Genomic DNA, 22565 nt, shown 5'->3' on the forward strand with positions numbered 1-22565 from the left:
TAAATTCCCCGGTTTTAATACAGCTTTAAATCTTTTCACGGTTGAGACGTCTTGATAAGCGCGGCGCCATATGGTCATGGAGTTAGCTTTCGTGATGGAGGCCGGAATACATTTTATAGTGCGATGATAAGCGTTATTGTAAGAGTGCACTATATCAGGTAATACGTCTATATATCTAAACATGTTATTGGCCGTTACATAGCGCCACATACGATCTTTCAACGTGTGATTAAATTTTTCCACGACCGCAGCTTTCACGGCGTTATTCGTAAAGAACTGGTGTACGTTATTCTCTTTACAAAGCGTAGCGACGGGTTTGTTCATAAATTATTTCCCGCTATCCGTTTGTAGTTTTTGCGGGATACGACTCTCGTTTTTAAAAATCATCTCAAAAGCTTTTGCAAGTTCCTTACCGGTCTTGGTCCACAGTCCGATGACTGATGTCTGATATTTGGATAGCACGTCTATGACCGTTAAAATATATTTTAAACCGTCGTTATCGCTCGCGTAGTCATTCATGCAGACGAGATTAGCCTGCCAGAAACGGTCCACATCGCTGACTATGATCCGATTTGTAATAAACCGTTTTCTTACGGGTTTGTGGAGAGAATACACTTCTTGCTAGCTAAGCCACTCTGCGACATCCTTTCTACGCACGCCATATTTCTTAACGGCATTATACAGACGTTGTACACCTCCGTGGGAACCGGGGCTCTTTGCTGTAGAATAATACTTGTGCAACAGAGTGTCGACGTAAGGCATTTTGAAAACAAAAAGGTATCAGATTTAGATTAATCCCTTAATGAACTAACAGCTTTCATTATAACAGCGTACCGCGGCGGCGTCACAAAAGGTCTACTGCAAAATTGCTAACGGTGTGTTTAATTACCTAGATCATAATTTTTATTATTATTATGTTTGTATAATGTTTATTTAATAGTGTTGAGCGATACCTTCCGATATCGGAAAGTATCGGTATCGGAAAGTATCGGCCGATACCGTCAAAGTATCGGATCCAATCCGATACCCGATCCCAATGCAAGTCAATGGGACGAAAATATCGGAATTAAAATAAACCCTTTCTTTCCTTGTAGGTTCATTCTACATGAAGGAAAACAACTAAGAATAATGTAGGATGTATTGGGGGAGGTGGCGGAGACATTAAAGGCACAGAGGTTTAGCCCAATCAAATAGAATAGCCGGAATTTAAATTTTTTTTATGACGTTCGGCGTTAGAAAGATTTTGATTATGTTAATTTTTTTTTATTTTGTCAGCTATTGATGTTTCACTACTTCCACGCCCTTCACCTTCTTTTTTACTTCTCCCACACTTTCTTCTTCTTTATTATCCTCATCATCAGCTTCTTTGACATCACCTTCTTCACCTTATTCATCTTCTTCTTCATCTTCTACCTATTATTTTTTTGGTTACATTGTTCATATTCTTTTTATTTAACTATTATCTTCTTCATATTCAACTTCTTCATCATATTCTTATTTGTGACAGGCATTCCCGTAGTTGTTATCTATAAAAGTTTGAAGATTACACCTTCCGTTCTGCCTGTCACAAAAGAGTTACATTTGTCCGCGTTCAGTTTGGCCTGCAGCATCAGGCTTTATCCAGGGGCACCACGAGGAGGAATGGACTCACCCCCATACACTGCTTAGTCTTCTTCTGCTTATAATTTAGATAATATCTTTTGCTCTGATATTTAGTCTTATGCTTAATGTTCTTCTGCTCTTTGTTCTGCAGCCTCTTGTTCTTCTGCTTCTCGGTCTTCCAGGTCGTCGTTGTCTCCAGGGTCGTCGTCTCCGGGGTCGTCGTCATCGGGGTGGTCTTCAGGGTCATCGTCTCCAGGGTCGTCGTCATCTCGGTGGTTGTCATCTCTGGTGTCGTCGTCATCTTAGGGGTGGTCTTCCGGGTCATCGTCTTTAGGGTCTTGAACTTGGAAATGTAGCAGAAGGTACAAGAAGGCTGAGAAAATGCCGAGAAACAGCTGATGGAACTGGAACTCTGATGGCTACCCGAAGGTCCAAGAGTCAATGGAACTACCGAGGACCAGCTGACGTTACTGGAACCCGGTTACTAAGCAGGAGGTACCCGTGCCTGAAAGCACTACCAAGGACCACCTGACGTTGGTGGAACTCGGATACCCAGAGGGAGGCACCTAAGCCAAAGGCTCTGCCCGGAACCAGCTGACAGTGCTGGAACCAGGATGGGGACCTATTCAAGCTTGTCTTCCTAGAGCCCCAACTAGCGTTGTTGGAGCAAAGGGTCAGCAGGGGGAGCAGAGTGTAGGCCGAAGCCTGCACTGGCGGCAACTTTGGGTCTGTTGTGTCTGCGTGGCTGTTGCAGGACACGTTGCCGGCTACACAGCAAGGGAACAGCTGGCGGTGCTGAACCCCACTGACACATTGGCTGGTGTTTTTCTCTGTGCAGCTAGCACATCTGGACCCCAACTGGCGGTGTTAGAGCCCAGGGTCAGCAGGAGGAGCAGGGGGAGCAGAGTGTAGGCCGAAGCCTGCACTGGCGGCAGCTTTAGGTCTGTGGTGTCTGCGTGGCATTTGCAGGACACGTTGCCGGCTACACAGCAGGGGAACAGCTGGCGGTGCTGAACCCCACTGACACATTGGCTGGTGTTTTTCTCTGTGCAGCTAGCACATCTGGGCCCCAACTGGCGGTGTTAGAGCCCAGGGTCAGCAGGAGGAGCAGGGGGAGCAGAGTGTAGGCCGAAGCCTGCACTGGCGGCAGCTTTAGGTCTGTGGTGTCTGCGTGGCTGTTGCAGGACACGTTGCCGGCTACACAGCAGGGGAACAGCTGGCGGTGCTGAACCCCACTGACACATTGGCGAGGTGTTTGGCTCTGTGCAGCTAGCACATCTGGGCCCCAACTGGCGGTGTTAGAGCCCAGGGTCAGCAGGAGGAGCAGGGGGAGCAGAGTGTAGGCCGAAGCCTGCACTGGCGGCAGCTTTAGGTCTGTGGTGTCTGCGTGGCTGTTGCAGGACACGTTGCCGGCTACACAGCAGGGGAACAGCTGGCGGTGCTGAACCCCACTGACACATTGGCGAGGTGTTTGGCTCTGTGCAGCTAGCACATCTGGGCCCAAACTGGCGGTGTTAGAGCTCAGGGTCAGCAGGAGGAGCAGGGGGAGCGGAGTGTAGGCCGAAGCCTGCACTGGAGCAAGTTGAAAGGGAACCTTTAACCCCCCCCAGGCGTTTGTAGCTGAAAGAACCATCGTGTACAGCACTAATGCTGGAAAAGGTAAACTTAGCTCTTTTAATTATGGTCCTTGCAAACGCTGAACTTGACACTTATGAAATGTGTCCCCTCACACGGTTAAACCATCCGGTCGGAGGAACTTTCCTTTGTCATGTGACGCAGCACAGCCATCATTCTTACCCCCTTGGTGCCGTGCGCCTCCTCCTCAGCGTTGTTTGAATCTGTCCCGGAGTCTGCGCTGTTATGTTATCCCTTGGCCAGGCACACTTAGCGCTGCCCGTCTTCTGACATCATTTGGTGTCAGGCTGGCTGCGCCTGTGCAGCCGCGCTGGGCAAGATCCCGCCTCGCTGTGTCATCTAATGTAATCACTCTGCGGACCTGTGATCCATGGGCATGAGCAGTGCATATCGCCTCTCACTCCCCTCCCTACGGCTTCTTCAGACTGTGCGGCGTCACGGCCGTGGCATGCTATTAGGGATCAGCTGACGTTGCACAGTCTGAAGAAGGCGTAGGGAGATGAGTGAGAGGCGGAGGTTCAGATATGCACTGCGCATGTCCATGGATCACAGGCCCGCAGTGGGATTAAATCAGAAGACACTACGAAGCGGGATCTTGCCCAGCGCGGCCGCACAGGTGCAGCCAGCCTGACACCAAATGATGTCAGAAGACGGGCAGTGCTAAGTGTGCCTGGCCAAGGGATAACATAACAGCGCAGACTCCGGGACAGATTCAAACAACGCTGAGGACCCTGGGCACGGCGCCAAGGGGGTAGGAATGACAGCTGTGCTGCGTCATATTACGAAGGAATGTCCCACCTCCGGGACGGTCTCACGGTATCAGGGGACACATTTTATAAGTGTTTAGTTCTGTGTTTGCAAGGAGCATAATGAAAAGAGCCACCTTTTCCTTTTGCATCCCACCGCGGGCCTGGGATCCGTGGCCATGCGCAGTGCATATCCCAGCCTCTCACTCCCCTCCCTCCGGCTTCTTCAGAATGTGCGGCGTCACGGCCGTGGCATGCTGTTAGGGATCAGCTGACGGCGCACAGTCTGAAGAAGGCGGAGGGAGAAGAGTGAGAGCCTGAGATGAAGATATGCACTGTGCATGCCCATGGATCCCAGGCACGCAGTGGGATTAAATCAGAAGACACTGCGAGGCGGGATCTCGGCCAGCGCGGCCGCACAGGCGCAGCCAGCCTGACACCAAATGATGTCCAGGTGTGCCTGGCCAAGGGATAACATAACAGCGCAGGCTTCGAGACAGAATCAAACAACGCTGAGGAGCCGGCGCACGGCGCCGGGGGGTAAGAATGACGGCTGTGCTGCGTCACATTACGAAGGAAAGTCCTACCTCCGGGACGGTTTTACGGTATCAGTGGACAGATTTTATAAGTGTTAAGTTCTGCGTGTGCAAGGAGCTAAACAAAAATAGCTACCTTTTCCTTGTGCATCATTACTGCTGCACAAGGTGGCTCTTTCAGTAACAAACGCCTTGGGGGGGGGACAGGTTCCCTTACATTTCAGTTGTTGTGTCAGTGTGGCGGTCGCAGGACACATTGCCGGCTACACAGCTGGGGATCAGCTGATGTTACTGAAACCCAATAACACTGGGTCGTATGTTTTGACTGTGCAGACGGCACTTCTGAGCCTCAACTGGCGGTGTTGGAGCCCAGGAATTTAAGTTCAGGTGGTAGAAAGATGAACACAACAGGAGACCTGGATAACGTAGACAGTCACCTAATTATTTAATCAGGAAGAGGAGTGGCAAATTCCTGCGAGATCCAGGCCTTGTTCATTTTCAGGAAAGTAAGCCGGTCAACGTTATCGGAGGATAGTCGCATGCGACGGTCAGTTAGTACACCACCTGCAGCACTAAAGACGCGTTCCAATAATACACTAGCCGCAAGCCGCAAGGCAAGCCAGCACCTCCAATGCATACTGGCTTAGCTCTGGCCATGTATCCAGCTTTGAGACCCAAAACTTGAAAGGGGAAGAGCCGTCTGGGAGTACAGCAAGAGGGCAAGACATGTAGTCTGTCACCATCTGACGGAACCGTTGCCTCCTGCTGACTGGAGCCGTCTGTGATGGTGTAGACTTTTGTGGCGGGCACAGAAAACTGTGCCACAGTTCGGCCATACTGGTCGTGCCTTGGGCAGAGGCACTGCTTCTGCTCCCTCTTTGTGCAGAGCCTCCACCACTGCCTGGACGCACTGATCTGCTTTGTAATGCACTAGCAGCACTTCTCAGTTGGAATGGAGAAGATGATGGAATTCACCAGTGTGTCTTGGTACTCCCGCATTTTTCGCTCCCGGTTCAACGGTGTGATGAGGCTTTCTACGTTGTCCCGGTGTCGAGGATCGAGGAGGGTGAACACCCAATAATCAGGCATGTTGAGAATGTGGGCGATGCGGTGGTCGTTTCTCAGGCACTGCAGCATGTAATCCACCATGTGCTGCAGACTGCCAACTGGCCAAGAAACGCTGTCCCTTGCTGGAGGTGTGATCTCTGCCCGCTCGTCATCACCCCACCCTCGCTGTACACACTGACTACTGGACAATTGTGTAACTCCCTCCTCTGGACGGATGTCTTCCTCCTCCATTGACTCCTCCTCATCCTCCTCCTCACAAAGTGTCCCCTGCCTACGCGTTTGTGAGGAACCACGTGGCGCTGACTGTCCAGAAGATGATGGAAATGGTGAATCCTCATCCTCCACAACATCATCCCTTAGCGCTTGCAGTGATTTTTCAAGCAGGCAGATAAGGGGGACAGTCATGCTGACTAGTGCATCATCTGCACTCGCCACCCGCGTGGAATAATCGAAGGGACGCAAAACCTGGCAGACGTCCTTCATAGTGGCCCACTCTGTGGTTGTGAAGTCTGAACGGCGCGGAGTGCGACTTCTTTGCGCCTGATGCAGCTGGTACTCCATTACAGCTTGCTGCTGCTCACACAACCACTCCAACATATGTAACGTGAAATTCCACCTGGTAGGTAGGTCACATATGATGCGATGTTCCGGCAGGTGGTGTCGGCGCTGCAGAGCCGCAATGCGCGATTTTGCCGTGCTGGAACGCCGCAAGTGAGCACACTCTAGGCGGACCTTGTGCAGCAGTGCATCAAGATCCGGATAGTCCCTCAAAAAACTCTGCACGACCAAATTGAGCACATGTGCCAGACATGGGATGTGAGTGAGGTTGCCGAGGCCCAGAGCTGCCACCAGATTTCGGCCATTATCACACACTACCATGCCTGGCTGGAGATTCGCTGGCACAAACCACACATTGCTCTCCTGCTTGATGGCCTGTTGACGTTTGGCCACGGCTGTGCTCATGTCGGTCGTAACAGGTAAACGTTCATCACGGGTCCATGTGGAGGTGGACTGTGAAGGTTCCTGCAGCGATGATTCTGAGGAACTGGTGTAAGAGGAGGAGTCAATGCGTACAGAATGGATTCCTGCAATCCTTGGAGTGGGCAGGACACGTCCTGCGCCACTCGCACGATCTGTACCCGGCTCAACGACATTAACCCAATGGGCAGTGAGGGAAAGGTATCGCCCCTGTCCATGTTGACTGGTCCACGCATCGGTGGTGAGGTGGACCTTGCTACTGACGGCATTCAGTAGCGTGTGTTTTATGTGTCCCTCCACATGCTTGTGCAGGGCAGGGACAGCTTGCCTGATGAAGTAAAAGCGGCTGGGCACATTGTACTGTGGGACTGCCAATGACATCAAGTCACAGAAGCGGTCAGTCTCCACCAGCCTGAATGACAGCATTTCCAGTGACAGAAGTTTGGCAATGCCTGCAGTCAGAGCCTGTGCTCGTGGGTGGTTTGACGAGAAAGGCCGCCTTTTCTCCCATGCCTGTACTACCGATGGCTGTAGACTGGGCTGGGAGTGTGTGGATGACTGGGAAAGTGGTGCTGCGGGTGGAATTACAGTGGGTCTCTGGACAACAGGGCCAGAGGTTCTTCCACGGCGATCCTGGGAGGAAGCCAAACCAGCTGCGTGTGAGCTGGAGGAAGAGGCAACACGAGCTGAAGAGGTGGTAGCTGCCGCTGTTGGTTGGCCTAGCTCTTCAGTGTGTTTTTCTAACTCCGCCGCGTGCCTGTTGCGCACATGTTTCCACATGTTGGAGGTATTGAGGTTGCTGACATTTCGACCTCTTTTGACTTTGTGATGACACACCTTGCATTTGACATAGCAAATGTCATCTGCTACTGTGTCAAAAAAGGGCCAGACACTGCAAGTCTTGGGAGCGCCCTTTTTGGCTTTTGGAACAGACATGCTCCTAACGGGTGCCAAAGTGGAGGCTACAGGCTGCGCAGTCTTCCCCCTCCCTCTACCTCTTTGGCCCCTTTCTAGGAATCTCTTCCTCGGAGCTGCTCCCACCACCTTCCTGTCCCTCACGCCACAATGGGTCAAGGACCTCATCATCTACACTACCCTCTGCCACCAACTGCTCCTCCTGGGTAGTCTCAGCAGCAGAGCACTCACCAGAAAGTGGCACCTGAGTGTCATCATCAGCGGATGAGGCCTGCGATGTGGTGACCGGAGGCACTGGCCCACCCGCCTCTTCAGAGGAAGAGAGAAAAAGCTGTTGGGCATCACTGCACCCTGCCTCTTCTTCCATTTCTCCAATGCTGCTTGGCTGGCCCCCTGTTTCCAAGCCAAGAGATTCAGAGAACAGAAGTAGCGACGGCTCCTGTCCTGGGCTCTCTGTCTGCGTGGGCAATTTGGCAGGTGGTGAAGAGACAGATGGCTGCTCTCCAGTGCTCTGTGTCTGAGAGGATGTGGCACTAATTGAAGTCGATGCGTTAGCTGCCATCCATCCGACAACGGCTTCAATTTGTTCTTCACGCAGCAGCGGTGTATGGCGATCTACGACAAAGCTGCGCATGAAGGACTGTTCCCTGGTGAAACTGGGTGCTGGTGAGTCACTGGTGCCCGCAGCAGGCACAGAATCCCCACGTCCTCTCCCTGCTTCGCGCCCACGCCCACGTGCCTTACTCACTGCGTTCTTCATCTTGGTTGACTGATAAAGATAAGCAGAAAAGTACTAACAGCTTTGTGTGCTTATTCCTGAACAGCTCCTAACAGGTATAAGAAACACTAATTTTCTAAAGTGTGGACTAGACTTTAATATGAGCTAATGTGGCTTACACAAATGTAAAGTGGTGTCACTGGTGTGTTTGGTGAACTTTATTATTTATTTATTTTTGGGGGGCTGAACTGACAACAGAGAGAGCTGCAGTCACACGGAGACCGTGCAGACAGCCGTAAACGGCGCTGCAAGGCCCAAAAACCCTCCTCTACGTTATCCTATGTAGTGTTTTTCCACAAGTTAGCTGGATACGGGTGGAAAGACACTAATAGGAATTTTTTGAAAAAATGTGCAGCAGCCTGCACTACTTAAAACAAAAGGAAAATTGATTTTACGGTATGACGCAGTGAACAACCCTGAGCTGGATACAACCAGGCTATGGCTGCTCACAGACTACAGGGCGAGCTGCAGTCACACGGAGACCGTGCAGACAGCTGTAAACGGCGCTGCAAGGCCCAAAAAACCTCCTCTACTTTATCCTATGTAGTGTTTTTCCACAAGTTAGCTGGATACGGGTGGAAAGACACTAATAGGAATTTTTTGAAAAAATGTGCAGCAGCCTGCACTACTTAAAACAAAAGGAAAATTGATTTTACGGTATGACGCAGTGAAGAACCCTGAGCTGGAGACAACCAGGCTATGGCTGCTCACAGACTACAGGGCGAGCTGCAGTCACACGGAGACCGTGCAGACAGCCATAAACGGCGCTGCAAGGCCCAAAAACCCTCCTCTACGTTATCCTATGTAGTGTTTTTCCACAAGTTAGCTGGATACGGGTGGAAAGTCACTAAGAGGAATTATTAGAAAAAATGAGCAGCAGACTACACTACTTGAAAAAAAAAAAGAACAGTATGAGGCAATGAACCACCCTCCCTGAACGGAATACAACCAGCTATGGATGGCCTATGGCTGCACACAGACTAGAGAGTGGGCTGCACTCACACACACACACACACACACACACAGACCTTGCAGATCGCTGTGAAAACAGCGCTGCAAGGCAAAAGAAAGGTGATTAGTAGGTGAACACAGCGGTTGCTAAATTAGCCTTGGAAAAGCACAAAGAAGCAAATCGCTATCTCTAAACTGTCCCTCAGTCAGCAAACAGCGTCCTGTCACTAACTGAATTCACAGCAGAGTTAGCGAAAAATGGCACCAGCAACTTTTAAACTGCATCATGACATCATTTCAGCAGCCAATCACTGCCTTGCCAGTAGTTTCAGGCCCTCCATGCTGAACAGGATGTGCCCACACTTGGAATCATTCTCATTGGCTGATTTCGTGCAAATTTGTGCAGTTTGAATCCTGGGAACTTCCGATTCCGGTATCCGATACGCGGCAAGTATCGGATCTCGGTATCGGCCGATACCCGATACTTGCGGTATCGGAATGCTCAACACTATTATTTGATACTGAATACATGATTATCTAATGATACTTGTTTTAAACCCGTGGACTGCAAAAACAAATAGGAATCTGGTTTTGCGACTGTACGGTATAATCAGAAGGAATAAGGGCAAGAACATTAGCTAGTCACATCAGTCAATACAAATTATAGTTACGCGTGGTAAAACCGGAAATGGCTTGACTTTTTTTTTCCCTGACCTAGGTTACAATTTTTGCATGACTCAACAAAAAACTGTTCACGTGGTCATCCGCGCATATGTATATACACCGGTACGGGCTCTCCAGTCAGATTATCAGAACACTCCGGCTGAAGAGGGGACAAGATATTGAACGCCGTCAATGTGAGTATCTGTTAGCGCATCGTGGGCTGTATAACGTTTATTTAATACTGAATGTCTGATTGACACCATTATTGCAGCTTGACTATTATTTTTAATTGTAATTATTGTACGTATTTTATAGTTTATACGGATATTTTGTCGCTATATACTGCATGAAGTTATGTTGAATGTCTGTCACCATTATTACGGCTTGACTTATTTTTAAATGTAATTATTGTAAGTACATTATAGTTTATGCGGCCATTTTGTCGCTATACACTGCGTGACGTTATGTTGAATGTCTGTTTGTCACCATTATTACGGGTTGACTATTATTTTTAATTGTAATTATTTTAAGTATTTTATAGTTTATGCGGTTATTTTGTAGCTATATACTGTATGACATTATGCGTTTGTTACAGATGAACCCTAGTTTTAACGATCACGTCGGCGACGAAGAGCGGCTCATGGACAGCCAGCTAAGTAAGCAAAGTTTTAGGGGGAATGCGTGAAAATGGAGCTATTGACCGAATCGCAGCAATTGGACGCTGAAGTGATGGCCGAGTGGCGCCAGGACAATTCCACGCTAGCCGAAGATCCTCATAATAACCCACCTATGTATGGTAAGTCCGGTAACAAAAAACTCTTTGTACTCTACACTACTTTGTGCAGTTTTGCCGCAATTTAACGTCTATCTATTTCAGAGAGTTTCATAGACTGTACAGGCTCTGACGATGACCTGCCGGCCGTCACCACCAGCAACGATGAAGCTTGTGCGGTACAGCCGCTATATTCATTCATAGAACGGGATACCTGGAGCCCTACGTTCCCGACAGCCTCTACTGAAGGTAATTTCAACCACAAATGGCGCTGTGCTCTGCTATTGAGCGTGCGCATGTGTGGTAAATAATCGGTTATTTATTTCAGAGACCATCATCGATTTGACAGGATCAGACGTTGAAACAAAAGACAAAGAAAATACATCACCGGTAAAACGGTACAAGAACCAAAGAAAAATCCGAAGAAAAATATACAATACCGTCAACGTCTTATTCATCACCCAACCAATCGTTCTGGAGATCTACCAACCTGCTGTGTAAGTTTTAAACCATGCTAATCTGCGACAACAATGTTGACTATCATTTTCCTATTTTGTTAGGATGCGGCGTATATTAATAACGAGCTCTCCATTTTCTTACGCAGATGCACCGAGAAAGACAGCGTGCAGATAACCCTTCAGAACTATTTTTGAGAAAAACGAATTTTAACACTGGCCGCCGCTGGGCGGTCTGTGGAATCAATCCACTCACCATACAGAAGTAAACCCTCCGACACTCTCAGAACGAAAAGCCGCAAACGGCTCGCTTCATTCAAAGTCTAAAAGCAGATCTGTCAAAAGCGGAAATCTAAATGCAGGAACCTCGACAACCCACGATTCTGAAACAAGTGGTGCGGGAACCTCAGGTATGCCAGCGAGTAACGAACCAAGTGTATTACGGGTTTGTGACACTACAGCTACAACACATAAGCCTAAAGTTCAGAAACGGCCGCGTAACTCCACAACACTCCCAATAAAACATAAAAAGCTGAAAACTCGCGATAGTATATCATCATACAAACAATGGCCCCTAGACGTAAAAAGAGAATTTGACAACCTATACAGTAATACCATGACACTTATCAACGCGTGCAATCATTTAGCTTACCTCCGAGATCGCTGTACAAAACTGTCCTCCCAGTGCCCGGATAGAGCATCCATTTCAGAAATAATGGCTTTAGAGCCTCTGTACACTGAGGCTGTTGAAGCCGTTAAAAACCTGCCGAGGGCTCGTACATTATGACTAGGCATGAAGGGTCGCGGTATGAAACGCAGCCCCCCGCGTAAAGGTTTTTTCAATAAAACACGCGTCATAAAACGATGTATTAAAAATACAACAAATGCTAAACGTACATTAAAGAGGCGAAAACACCGCAAGAATAGGGTAAAACGCTCTGCTATTCGCTCAACACACGTTACGCAAGCGCTAATCCCACAGAACACTACGGCTCTTCAGGTTTTACCGACCGCCGACGCTGAGGTGCCAGATCACGAATCCTCGATAGATTCGCAATTCCCAGACGCTCTGCAGAATTCCGCGGCAGAGACACCTACAGTCTCCGACGTTGAAATCTCGAGCGATGACCGCCAAGGAGCGGCGTCACAGTTTTCACCGCCTCAAACACCGGACATAGGCAAGCATTTGCCGTTTTTGGAACACTTATTTCACATTCGTAGGGAGATGAGTAACCTCAACGCCTATCAGTATATCGACCATTTTAGATTTGTGAACTTAGACCGTATACGATCCTTTGAAGAAAGTTTGGAGATCATACACGGTTCTATTCAAACGTTACTGGATAGGATCATGAGGGATATCGACCCGGGCAACTTTATACAATTAAGATTAGAAGGGGACGGCAGACTAAACCCAGTCTACGGCTTTAAACAATGTAGAGATAATTTTGACGCAACTGCTTTCCTAAATGCCGTGAGCAACGTATTGCAAAGCAACGCCGAGTGCATCGCCGGTGACTGCTTGAAATTAATAGTAAGCGTCGTGAGGAATAGACGGGGAGGTACAAAATGCAGACGATTAAGATCTATAGTTTACACGCGAATTATTCATCAGAAACGCCAAATGTTGTTTGATTTTAACAATTACGGTTCTAATCAGTGTTTGGCAGCGTCTCTCTACATCTTACTGGCTGAAGAAGACACGCCTGATGCTGATTTAATGAAAAGTGCGGCGCAGTTGCACAGAAATTTGAAACTACCCGACGATCAACTGGTGAGCTTTTGCGACATTATCGCGTTTGAGACGTATTTGAACGTTACCATTAAAGTTCTATACTTTAGTCAGGGAGACTGGCGCTATTTTCACACGGATAGAGAACCCACAGACAAAATATTGTATATTCTGCATCACGAAAATCATTATTACGGAATAAAAAATATAAAAGGATTCATAGGAGCGAAATTCTTTTGTGAAAAGTGCAGTTCCGCATTTCATCACAAAAATAATCACTCTTATCAATACTTTTATGCCGCGTGTCAGAGGGCGGATTGCGCTTATACAGTTGCGGAGCAGCTGAGATGTCCCCGTTGTCGGGTATTTTGTCGTTCGGCGAGTTGCTTAGAACTCCACAGAAGTCTCGCTGAGACTGACTGGTCATTTTGTAAACTTAAATTTTTCTGCGAGCAGTGCTATCGTTACATCCCCCAAACCGCGGATGACGAACACCGATGCGTCGGTGTACGATGCACCGTTTGCGGCGTTCCAGTGTACAGATTCGATAATCTGTTATGTTACATGCAGCGCTATATGCCGAAGAAATCTACTTAACTATACATTTTTTACGATTTTGAATGTACGCAAGAGACGGGAACGCACCAGCCCAATTACGTTTTTGCCACGGATTTGCACGGTGTATCTAGCTGGGAGTTTGAGGGTAAAACGTGTACTACCGATTTTGTACATTTTTTTACAAATGGAGGATATGTAGGCTACACTTTTATAGCTCACAATGCGGCTCGATACGATTCCTACTTTATCATTAAAGAGCTGATCCGTGAGAAGCTACGTGTTAACATCATAGCACAAGGCGGTCGTCTTTTGTGCGTATCATTACCAGATTTAGACATGAGATTCATCCACTCTTTAAATTTCATTCCCATGAAGCTCACTAAGTTGCCGCAAGCTATGGGATTTTCAGGCTCTGAGGGGCACTTTCCACATTTTTTTAACACCGTTGAAAATCAGACCTATGTAGGGCCTATGCCGGCTGCTAGCTATTACGGAGTTATTAGTGAGAAAAAGGAATTCACAACGTGGTACGAATCGGTGAAAAACAAAACGTTTGATTTGCAAGCGGAGCTCAAAGCTTACTGTCAACAGGACGTAGAGGTCTGACGCTAGCAGCTGTTTGTTTGGCAATGTACCGCATTAAATTTCTCCCCGAAGACAAAATAGCCATTTTGCCGGGGGATAATTATCACAAAAAGCACAAACGTTACTCGTCCCCCGCTATTCAATGGTTAATGTACGTAGCGCGTACAGAGAACCTAGATCTGCAACACGCTTTGAACGGCGGTGAGAAAAGAGTAGGAAACTTTTTTCTAGATGGCTATGCGCTCGTCAGCGGACGCCCCACGGCTTTTGAATTTCAGGGTTGTTTTTACCACGGTTGTCCCATTTGCTATAACGAGAATGACACAAAAACTCACAAAGACCACTTACGGGCAATTGTATGGCATGTTTGAGGTGAAGAAACGTTTCTTACTTCAACAGGGGTTCGCCGTCCGCGTATTGTGGGAGCACGAATGGCGTGAGATGGTTGAAAAAAAACTCCGCCCTACAAGCGTTTCTGCACCACATGCACTTCCCAGAACCATTAGAGCCTCGTGACGCTCTGTACGGGGGTCGTACTAACGCCATCAAGCTCTATCACAAACAGGAACCCGGTGAAACTATAGAGTACTACGATTTCACCAGTTTATACATGTACGTCAATAAAACAAAAGTGGACCCCGTAGGACATCCTAAAATAATCTCTGAACACTTTGGCTATATCAAGCAGTACTTTGGCATAGCCAAAGTGAAAGTCTATCCGCCCAGGGATTTGCTTTTCCCTGTGCTCCCTGTTAAAATGAACAAAAAAATTGATCTTTCCCCTCTGTCACACATGCGCTTTGCATTCAGAATCTGCTCCCTGCACTCATTCGGAGGAATAGAGGGCACTGATGGGTACTTGGTGCACGACAGAGTTAGAAATGGCGGTGGAGAAGGGTTACAAGCTAGCGCACATTTACGAGGTGTGGCATTTTGAGGAGACGACGACAGATCTATTTGCGCAATACATCGATTTACATCTTAGACACAAACAGGAAGCCACGGGTTACCCCGCCTGGTGCACAGACGATACCATGAAAAAAGACTATGTAGCCGCCTATCTTGAAAAAGAAGGTATAAAGTTAGACAAAGATCACATAGAACCCAATTCGGCTAAAAGACAAATCGCTAAACTATTCTTAAACTTTTTATGGGGCAAGTTTGCGCAGCGCTCTAACCTACCTACCACCAGCGTCGTGAACAGCGCCGATGAGCTCTTTGAGTACGCCTTTCTCCTGTACTATGAGGTTTCAGAGTTAAACTTTATCAGCGACGATACGGCGACTGTCAATTGGAAATACACAAAAGAACACCGCACCGCAAACAAAAACACCAACATTTTCATCGCATGCTTCACGACAGCTTATCTGTGCTTAGAATTGTACACCCTTCTAGACAAATTGCAAGAGCGGTGTCTTTACCACGACAAGGACTCCGTCATTTTTGTAAGTCGTGACGGCGAGTGGCAGCCGCCCTTAGGAGACTACCTGGGTGAACTCACCAGCGAAATACCCCCGGGGAGTCACATCACAGAATTTGTATCCGCCGGGCCGAAAACTTACGGCTACAAATTAAACACGGGCGACACGGTCTTGAAAGTGAAAGGCATAACCCTTAATATCGAAGCGTAGCTATAGACGGTGCCGTGATGTATAAAGAGAAACGTGCTCTGGAATTTACACAGCCGCACCACGTTTCTTAAACATTCAACATCATGGACCCACGGTTACAGCACCCCTTCTCGTGCATTCTAGCGGGCCCTTCTAACTCTGGAAAATTCTATTTTGTCAAACAGATTTTAGCTCACACGACGACACATTTATCTCACAAACCCGATAATATTGTTTGGTTTTATTCTTGCTGGCAAAAAATGTACGAGTCATTCCTTCCCCAGTATTCGTTTTATCGAAGGTTTGCCTCAGACGTTTGTGAATGATGAACTATTCCCGCCTGACAAGATCAACTTGGCGGTGGTGGACGATCTCATGGAGGCCGCTAGCTGTAATTCAGAACTGGAAAAAGCATTTACTAAGTACATTCATCATAGAAGCTTGAGCCAATTCTATTTCGTTCAAAATGTTTTTTGTCAGGGGAAAAAAAGAGTAGAACCATCACCTTGAATACCAAGTACATGGTTCTATTTAAGAACCCCCGCGATAAAATACAAATTGTCACGCTGGCCCGGCAGATGTACCCGAGGAACTCGCGTTTCTTCTTAGAAGCTTTCGAAGATGCTACGCGAGAGCCTTACGGATTCTTGCTCGTAGATTTGAGAGGTGATATGCCCGAGGAATATCGTTTAAGAACGGGGTTGTTTCCACCAGCTTTACCCGCAGCGTACGTTCAAAAAGATAAGATTCATTCTAAAAAGTTAATTTTTTTCTCTGCGGTGATTATTCAACCCCGTAACCTTCATTCTATCAACATGTCTGAGAGAGTGAGGCGTAACTGGGGGCTCTTGAAAAAGCTGATGAAAGCATCCTCGTCGGAGAGAAAGTTTATTCTGAAGACCGCAGGCAGAGATTTTTGGAAGTGCATTTGAACAGCAAGGTGGCTTGCTGTTGAGAGGAAATAGAGAGAAAAAAAAAATCTTTAAATCTTCAGCATAGCGAGTGTGAATGAGCTGAGTGTGACCTGAGTGTAAGTGTGAACGGCGGTAAGTGTGACTTGTGATTCAGTGACTTTGGAATCAGGGAGTTTCCAAGGGAGGAATTGGAATAGTTTTTTATTAATACTTTGTATTTATTTTTTTATTTAACGTTTGTGTGGTGCAATCCCCATTAGGAAATGTGCTCCACTATTGTTAATAGCCATTAATTAATTGCCACATGTATGCAGTCCTCGATCAGCCGGTCGAGGGTGCATACTGCTGTGTGAAATGTGAGCACGTTGTGCATTTGGAAACCCAGATTCTGAATCTAAATGTGCAGCTGGCAACACTGAGATCCATAGACAATATGGAGAGGAGTCTTCTGCTCACTGAGCAGACACTCAATGGGATAGATGAGGGGGGATGGTAGGATGGAGCTGCAGGACAGTGAGGCAGTTAGCTTGGTGACAGTTAGGAAGCGGGGTAGAAGGAAGAGTTCCAGGGAGGCTAGTCCTGATCTGGCACACCCCAATAAGTTTGCTAAGTTGGCAGATGAGGGGGGTGCCAGTACAGGGGTAGCACTGCTGCAGCCAGGCATGTCCTCTGAAAGCAGGAGGAGTGACTGCTCCAGTAAGGAGGGAAATAGGAGAGCAGGGCAGGCCAGACAGGTGCTGGTAGTGGGGGACTCAATTATTAGGGGAACAGATAGGGCAATCTGTCACAAAGACAGGGATCATTGAATGGTGTGCTGCCTACCTGGCGCTCGAGTCCGACACATCGCTGATCGGGTGGACAGATTACTGGGAGGGGCTGGTGAGGACCCAGCGGTCATGGTGCACATTGGCACAAATTACAAAGTTAGAGGTAGGTGGAAGGTCCTTAAAGATGATTTCAGGGAATTAGGCTGCAAGCTGAAAGCAAGGACCTCTAACGTGGTATTTTCCAAAATACTGCCTGTACCACCTGCCACGCCAGAGAGGCAACGGGAGATTAGGGAGGTTAATAAGTGGCTCAAGAATTTGTGTAGGAAGGAGGGGTTTGAGTTCCTGCAGAACTGGGCCGACTTCTCAGTTGGCTACAGGCTCTACGCTAGGGACAGGCTGCACCTCAATGGGGAAGGTGCAGCTGTGCTGAGGGAGAAAATGGCTAGAAGGTTGGAGGAGTGTTTAAACTAGGGATTGGGGGGAGGGTATTCAATTTATAGGAGGGGAAGATAGTGCAGATAGAGACCTGGGCACAAATAAGGAAGATGGGGGTAGCGGTGGCATGGGGGGTGGGGTTAGAACAGTTAATAATGTAAGAAGGAATAGAGGTGCAGAGAGGAACATCAAGTGCATGTATACTAATGCCAGAAGCCTCACCAACAAAATGGACGAATTAGAACTAATGTTGTTGGAGCATAATTATGACATGGTGGGGATATCTGAGACGTGGCTGGATGAGAGCCATGAGTGGGCTGTTAACTTGCAGGGCTATAGTCTGTTCAGAAATGACCGTACAGACAAGCGAGGGGTAGGGGTGTGTCTATATGTAAAATCGTCCTTAAAACCCATCCTGAATGATAATATAGGTGAATCTAATGAAAATGTAGAGTCCCTGTTGGTGGAGATAAGGGAAGGGGGAAAAAATAATAAATTACTGATAGGGGTTTGTTATAAATCTCCAAAAATAATGGAAGCAATGGAGAATATCCTCGTAAAGCAAATAGATGAAGCTGCGACTCAAGCACAAGTCATTATCATGGGGGACTTCAACTACCCTGAAATAGATTGGGGAATGGAAATCTGCAGTTCCAGCAAAGGTAATCGATTTTTGACAACTATGAGAGACAATTACCTCTGACAACTGGTTCAGGACCCAACAAGAAGGGGGCACTGCTAGACCTAATATTAACCAACAGGCCAGACCGCATATCAAATATAAGGGTTGGGGGTCACTTGGGGAATAGTGATCACAAAATAATAAGTTTTCATGTAACCTTTAATAAGATGTGTAGTAGAGGGGTGACAAGGACACTTAACTTCAGGAGGGCAAGTTTCCAACGGATGAGAGAGGATCTTGGTGCAATTAACTGGGACGATATCCTGAGACAAAAAAATACACAAAGAAAATGGGAGACGTTTATTAGCATCCTGGATAGGACCTGTGCACAGTATATACCGTATGGGAATAAACATACTAGAAATAGGAGGAAACCAATATGGCTAAATAGAGCTGTAAGGGGTGCAATAAGTGACAAAAAGAAAGCATTTAGAGAATTAAAGGAAGTACCGTATTTTCCGGCGTATAAGACGACTGGGCGTATAAGACGACCCCCCAACTTTACCAGTTAAAATATAAAATCTTCTTAAAAGTCGGGGGTCTTCTTATACACCCTATGTCGTCTTATAGGGCCGGTGAATATGTGCCTTTTGGGGGGGGGGGGGGGAGTGATCCTGATGACGAGGGGGCGTCTCACAGGAAAGTGAGTATCCCCCATTACCTTATCGTAGCGGTGCAGCGTGGGGGTCTCAGTGCTGGGAGTGGCGGCGGCGGCTGCTGTGCTCTGGTGCGGCGGCTGCTGTGCTCTGGTGCGGCGGCTCCTCTTCTGTGTGGGGCCTCTGTGCTGTGCGGTGGCGGTGGCGGTGGCGGCGGCATATCTTTATCCAGTTGGGGCTCCTCCGGCATCTCCTTAGCCCTGGAGGCCCCGCCGCAACTCCATGAGTGCAATGCAGCGGCCATTTTCCCGGAGGCAGCTCAATAGGTGCGATGCGGTGGCCTCCGGGAAAATGGCCGCTGCTCAGATTCAGATCTCGTCCCGAAATCTCGGGACACGAGATCTGAATCTGAGCAGCGGCCATTTTCCCGGAGGCCACCACATTGCACCGATGGAGTTGCGGCGGGGCCTCCAGGGCTAAGGAGATGCCGGAGGAGCCCCAACTGGATAAAGATACGCCGCTGCCGCCGCCACCTCACAGCACAGAGGCCCCACACAGAAGAGGAGCCGCCGCACCAGAACACAGCAGCCGCCGCCGCTCCCAGCACTGACACCCCCACGCTGCACCGCTAGGATAAGGTAATGGGGATTACTCACTTTCCTGTGAGACGCCCCCTCGTCATCAGGATCACTCCCCCTCCCCACCCACCATATACACCGGCGTACAAGTCGATTCCCGGCGTATAAGACGACCCCCGACTTTTAAGAAGATTTTCGGGGGTTAAAAAGTCGTCTTATACGCCGGAAAATACGGTAGGTAGTGATGAGGCATTAAATAAATACAAAAAATTAAATAAATTCTGTAAAAAGCAAATCAAGGCAGCAAAGATTGAGACAGAGAGACTCATTGCCAGAGAGAGTAAAAATAATCCGAAAATATTCTTTAACTGCATAAATAGTAAGAAACTAAAAAATGATAGTGTTGAACCCCTTAAAAATAGTCTGGGTGAAATGGTGGATAAGGATGAGGAAAAAGCCAATATGCTAAATGACTTTTTTTCATTAGTATTTACAAAAGAAAATCCCATGGCAGACAAAATGACTAGTGATAAAAATTCCCAATTAAATGTCACCTGCTTAACTCAGCAGGAAGTACGGCGGCGCCTAAAAATCACTAAAATTAACAAATCTCCGGACCCGGATGGGATACACCCTCGAGTACTGCAGGAATTAAGTACAGTCATTGATAGACCATTATTTGTAATCTTTAAAGAGTCCATAATAGCAGGGTCTGTACCACAGGACTGGCGTATAGCAAATGTGGTACCAATATTCAAAAAGGGGACAAAAACTGAACTCGGTAATTATAGGCCAGTAAGCTTAACCTCTACTGTGGGTAAAATCCTGGAGGGCATTCTAAGGGATGCTATACTGGAGTATCTGAAGAGGAATAACCTCATGACCCAGTATCAGCACAGGTTTACTAGGGACCGTTCATGTCAGACTAATTTGATCAGCTTCTATGAAGAGGTAAGTTCCGGACTGGACCAAGGGAACCCAGTGGATGTAGCGTATATGGACTTTTCAAAAGCTTTTGATACGGTGCCACACAAAAGATTGATACATAAAATGAGAATAATGGGGATAGGGGAAAATATGTGTAAGTGGATTGAGAGCTGGCTCAGGGATAGGAAACAAAGGGTGGTTATTAATGGAGCACACTCGGACTGGGTCGCGGTTAGCAGTGGGGTACCACAGGGGTCAGTATTGGGCCCTCTTCTTTTTAACATATTTATTAATGACCTTGTTGGGGGTATTCAGAGTAGAATTTCAATATTTGCAGATGACACTAAACTCTGCAGGGTAATCAATACAGGGGAGGACAATTTTATATTACAGGATGATTTATGTAACCTAGAAGCTTGGGCTGATAAATGGCAAATGAGCTTTAATGGGGATAAATGTAAGGTCATGCACTTGGGTAGAAGTAATAAGATGTATAACCATGTGCTTAATTCTAAAACTCTGGGTAAAACCGTCGCTGAAAAAGACCTGGGTGTATGGGTGGATGACAAACTCATATTCAGTGGCCAGTGTCAGGCAGCTGCTACAAAGGCAAATAAAATAATGGGATGCATTAAAAGAGGCATAGATGCTCATGAGGAGAACATAATTCTACCTCTATACAAGTCACTAGTTCGACCACACTTAGAATACTGTGCACAGTTCTGGTCTCCGGTGTATAAGAAAGACATAGCTGAACTAGAGCGGGTGCAGAGAAGAGCGACCAAGGTTATTAGAGGACTGGGGGGTCTGCAATACCAAGATAGGTTATTACACTTGGGGCTATTTAGCTTGGAAAAACGAAGACTAAGGGGTGATCTTATTTTAATGTATAAATATATGAGGGGACAGTACAAAGACCTTTCTGATGATCTTTTTAATTGTAGACCTGAGACAGGGACAAGGGGGCATCCTCTACGTCTAGAGGAAAAAAGGTTTAAGCATAATAACAGACGCGGATTCTTTACTGTAAGAGCAGTGAGACTATGGAACTCTCTGCCGTATGATGTTGTAATGAGTGATTCATTACTTAAATTTAAGAGGGGACTGGATACCTTTCTGAAAAAATATAATGTTACAGGTTATATACACTAGTTTCCTTGATAGGGCGTTGATCCAGGGAACTAGTCTGATTGCCGTAGGTGGGGTCGGGAAGGAATTTTTTTCCCCAAGGTGGAGTTTACTCTTTGCCACATGGTTTTTTTTTGCCTTCCTCTGGATCAACATGTTAGGGCATGTTAGGTTAGGCTATGGGTTGAACTAGATGGACTTAAAGTCTTCCTTCAACCGTAATAACTATTATTATTTAAATCGCTGCCATCGCGGAAATAGCTCTCAATATTCTGAAAGGACGGCTTCCTCTCAAATAGCGCCAAAGAAAAATATTACAGAAATGGCGTAGAGCTATAAGAAATCTGAATGACAAAAAAAGCGTCCATTTGGAGAAAACAACATCTGCTGAATCAGTCTGGAGGTTTCATAGGGCCGCTTCTAGCTATCGCTTTACCGCTAATAACCGGTAGATGATGGAACGTGCAGAGAAAATGTACTTAGTTCCTGCGCGTGAGATTAACAGACTAAAAAACATCGGCGCGTCTGGGCCTACCGTACGTCAGACGACCCTCCAAAGGTTAGACGACGAAATTGGCGCCATTCTTTGACGTACTGATTTGCCTGACGATGTAAAGATTAAAAGGTACACCGAAATACTACAGAGAAGTTTGCTGCATGCTAAACGAGACGTTTCTGAACTTTCACGTATAAATCTTATGATCCCTCCGGACGATGAACAATCACCATCACCAGCGGCAGAAATAGAGATACGACCCTCTGCCCCCGAGCTTATAGAACACATCAACCCCAGTTTGTGAAAAAATGCCGATATACTACTCGGCAGCTTCTTGCAACACAAAGATATTGTTACATGGACTGCGAAAGGTGAATTTGTCTACAAAGGTTCCGTCGTTCCCGGTACCCATTTGTTGGACCTTGTACGGACCACTCTGCAAACTCACGGACTAA

At 47.2% G+C, this 22565-nt stretch overlaps 3 protein-coding genes across 4 annotated transcripts in view; 1 reads left to right on the forward strand and 2 right to left on the reverse strand.

The window, feature by feature from the left end:
* The window catches only part of LOC143766487 (uncharacterized), a 416280-nt gene that overhangs the window by 142825 nt on the left and 250890 nt on the right, over positions 1–22565 (reverse strand). The window lies entirely within an intron of this gene.
* LOC143767079 (uncharacterized) overlaps positions 1–22565 on the reverse strand; it is a 33199-nt gene that overhangs the window by 4753 nt on the left and 5881 nt on the right. The window lies entirely within an intron of this gene.
* On the forward strand, positions 10645–13847 carry LOC143769314 (uncharacterized). 2 transcript variants are annotated; one of them, XM_077257811.1, is made up of 4 exons: positions 10651–10668; positions 10750–10893; positions 10973–11141; positions 11249–13847. In XM_077257811.1, exons 1-4 carry the CDS (start codon positions 10662–10664, stop codon positions 11295–11297), a joined length of 369 nt encoding a protein of 122 aa, XP_077113926.1. In that variant the 5' UTR covers positions 10651–10661; the 3' UTR covers positions 11298–13847. The 2 variants fall into 2 exon arrangements, with proteins under 2 accessions (XP_077113925.1, XP_077113926.1); XM_077257810.1 differs by having other exon boundaries at positions 10645–10668; positions 10750–11141.

This window comes from Ranitomeya variabilis, chromosome 4 (genome assembly GCF_051348905.1).
Source record: "Ranitomeya variabilis isolate aRanVar5 chromosome 4, aRanVar5.hap1, whole genome shotgun sequence".
NCBI classification, from domain to species: domain Eukaryota; kingdom Metazoa; phylum Chordata; class Amphibia; order Anura; family Dendrobatidae; genus Ranitomeya; species Ranitomeya variabilis.